Source organism: Carlito syrichta, unplaced genomic scaffold, assembly GCF_000164805.1.
Source record: "Carlito syrichta isolate Samal-C Ts95f unplaced genomic scaffold, Tarsius_syrichta-2.0.1 Scaffold303290, whole genome shotgun sequence".
NCBI lineage: Eukaryota > Metazoa > Chordata > Mammalia > Primates > Tarsiidae > Carlito > Carlito syrichta.
In genome coordinates, this window is record NW_007247386.1 from 192,950 (window position 1) to 196,180 (window position 3,231).

At 52.7% G+C, this 3,231-nt stretch overlaps 1 protein-coding gene across 1 annotated transcript in view; it reads right to left on the reverse strand.

Moving 5' to 3' along the window:
- Positions 1 to 2,400: 2,400 nt before the first annotated feature.
- The window catches only part of MEOX1 (mesenchyme homeobox 1), a 21,025-nt gene continuing 20,194 nt past the window's right edge, over positions 2,401 to 3,231 (reverse strand). The window contains exon 3 of the mRNA XM_008058310.1: positions 2,401 to 2,560. Coding sequence (XP_008056501.1) covers positions 2,438 to 2,560 — 123 coding nt within the window. The 3' untranslated portion in view covers positions 2,401 to 2,437. The remainder of the gene's footprint in view (positions 2,561 to 3,231) is intronic.

A 3,231-nucleotide genomic window follows, 5' to 3' on the forward strand; every position in this document is an offset into this window, starting at 1 on the left:
GAGATGAGGTCTCGCTGCCCAGGCGGGTCTCGAACCCGCGGGCTCAGGCAATTCACTCACCTCAGCCTCCCAAAGGCGCGGGATTACAGGCTGAGCCACCGAGCCCGGCTATGAGTTAGTGTTTTACGGGCGCTGGGTTTCAGCTTGGGAAGATGAAAACACTCTGGAGGTGGACAGTGGCCATGGTTGCGCACCAGTGTGAAAGTACTTAATGCCACAGAACTGTACACTCTAAGATGGTTAAAACGATAACTTGTGTATATTAAAAAAAATTTTTTTTTTTATATTGGAGTCTTACTTTGTTACCCAGGCTGAAGTATAGTGGCACAATCACAGCTCACTGTGGCCTTGGCCTTCTGAACATTTCTGCCTCAGCCTTCCCAGTACTTGGGACTACAGGCGTGCACCACCATACCTGGCTAATTTTAAAATTTTTTTGTAGAGACAGGATCTCACTATGTTGCCTAAGCTGGTATTGAACTCCTGGGCTCAAGAAATCCTCCCACGTCAGCCTACCAAAGTGCTGGGATTACAGGTGTGAGCCACCGCACCTGGCCCAAACTTTGCTTTACGGCATTAGAAATGGTTAATTTATGGTCAAGAGTTCTTAGTTCATAGGTTAGGAAAACTGAAAGCTAAATGTTGACAGTGGAAAACGAAGACAGTATATTGGCATGGGAAGAGATTGTCTTTGTGTGCAGTGATGACCTTTGCATCTACCTTCTGTAAAGCCTAAAGGATACCTTGGTCTAGGTGATTTCTCCCCTTTTTCTTGTTGCCCCTAGACATTGTTTGGCCAATGCTCAGATGAGAATCAGAAGGCTGCACAGGAGAGCAGAAAAAGGCCTGGGAACTTGGCTTTTTAAATTAATTTTATTTCTCTAAGAGTTTTCTTACAAAGAGAATTGATCTTGCACAATTAACTTGATGTAATCTTAAGAAAATAGATGAAGTATGCTTTAGAAAAAAATCATACAAGCTCTCTCCAGCCATCTCATTTGGCAATCATTTTCCTCAGCCTTTGTCCTTTTTGGGAAGGGGTGGCGGGGTTATTTTTACATGTGAATGATTATTTCTACATACAAAAGACCCAAACTCTTGCTGACTTCCCTCTGCAACACCAGCTGGTATCGGGAGACACAGCTGGGAGGAGCACCAGTCTCTTTCCAGGATTTTGGGCCGCCAAACCCTTTGGCCATCCGTCCCCAGGACACCCCTGGAAGACCTGGCCTAGGCATGAACAGTCCTCACACATGAGCCTAGCGGTTCCTCTCTCAATAATAGCATCTGTGGAGGGGCCCAAGTGCATTCCGTGGAGGAAAAGGGATTGCCTTCTCAGCTCTGTCTGCAGTCACAGGACACCGGAGAGCCTTCCACCCCAGGGTCCCACATCTCTAGGCCCTCTCCCAAGCAGCCCTCAACAATCTGCCCATCCCAGAAGGCAGGGGCCACGTTCCCGCCCTCGACTCAGCACTGGAAGCATCTGGGGATTGAGAAGGAACAGCCGCTCCTCTTCTCAGCAGCCTGGCTGTAGCCCCGTATTGATTTTTTTACAAATACATTTATCATTTTTAAAACAGAGATGAGGCCTCGCTATGCTGTCTCCAACTCCTGGGCTCAAGCAATCCTCTCGCCTTGGCCTCCCAAAGTGCTGGGATTACATATGTGAGCCTCCACACCTAGGCCTGGAATTGATTTTGAAGCAGCAGGAGCTGTCCTGGGTCCATTCTCATCCACTCAGTCGAGGTGGACAGGCCTTGTGGGGACACGGAGCCCAACACCAGGCTGTTTATCTGACTAGCTTCTCCCAGTCGATGCTCAGACACTTCACAGCCAACACATATGGCGACGGGGATGGATTTCCATCTTGCAGCAGCTGAAGTGCTCTCCTTAACCTTCCTCACATGGATTTTCCGTGGGATTTGGGGGCAATAAAGGGCCCCGAAGCCTCAGAAGGAGAGCCCAAAGAGGAGAGGTGGGCCAGGGTGTGTGTCTCGGTCATTTCCTTTCTTTTGGAACATTTGCTTTTGTGAGTCGCCAGCTGGTTCCACGGGAGCTCCTCTCCCAGCAGGCCAGGTGGTGTCCAGACCTGGAGGAGGCCTGACTGACGCCGGAGGAAGGTCATGGGAGGGGGCGTGGGTGGCAGCCAAGAGACCCTGGGCAGCAGTGTCCCTGGAGCTGTTTCCAGACTCGCCCGGTCTGGCAGGACTGTTGTGGGAGTCTGTGAGAGTGTGGGAAGCAAAGGCCCAGGGAAGGGGCTGCTGAGATAGAGGAATGCTGGACAGAACTTTCCAGAAACTCTGAGACTCCCGAAACGCAGGGCAGCTTCATATCCAAGGTGTGAAGAGGCTGCTTTGGGGTGGGCGGGAAGAAGGTGAAGATGGGATTGGGGTAGGGGTCGTTGGGTGGAGGGCTCAGTCCTCGGTCGCAGAGAAGCTCACTCTGAACTCGGAGAGGCGGCAGAGTCCCCGTCCTCGGGGTCCTGCCCGTGGGGGGAGATGGGCTGACCCCCCTTCACGCGCTTCCACTTCATCCTTCGGTTCTGGAACCACACCTTGACCTGAGGGAGGAAGCAAGGGAGCCTGGTCAGTCCGGGTCGGTGTGACCCCCACCCGTGCGGATGCACATGCTGTCCAGGGTACAGCTCTGGGGACCCCAACTTGAGGCCCACTGGCCGCTCCCCTCTCCCAAAGGCCTCAGGAGCTGAGGCCAAAGGGAGGACACACCAGTTTGCCCAGAGGTCTGTCTTGTGTGTGTCTGTCTTGCTCTCCACCTAAAGCCCCAGACAGACACAGGTACAGGTGCTAAGAGGTGCTCTGCATTGGGCCTGCCTCTTGTGCCGCGCCTCTCCTGGACCAACCCCCTCCTTCCAGCCTCTGTTCCCCAAAGGTCTGGGAGCAGAGGGCCATCAGCCTCCCAGTCAGGCACGTTGATAAAGCGCTTTTTGGTTGAGCGAGCTCTGGCCAGCGCATTGTCTCATCTCAGTTTCACAGTTGCCCGCAGGCTGGAATTATGACCCTATTTTCCGGGTGGAGACCCAAAGGTCCCAGGGCTGGGGAGTGGTAGAGGCAGGATTTGAATCCAAGTCTTTTGGCTCGAAATCCAGCACTCTGGCAGAGTGCTCTATCAACTGAAAGCTGCTATCAAGTATTATGATTACGACTATTACTCCACATCAGAGCACGGCTGTGTGTGTGTGTGTGTGTGTGTGTGTGGTGGTGGCGGCGGGGG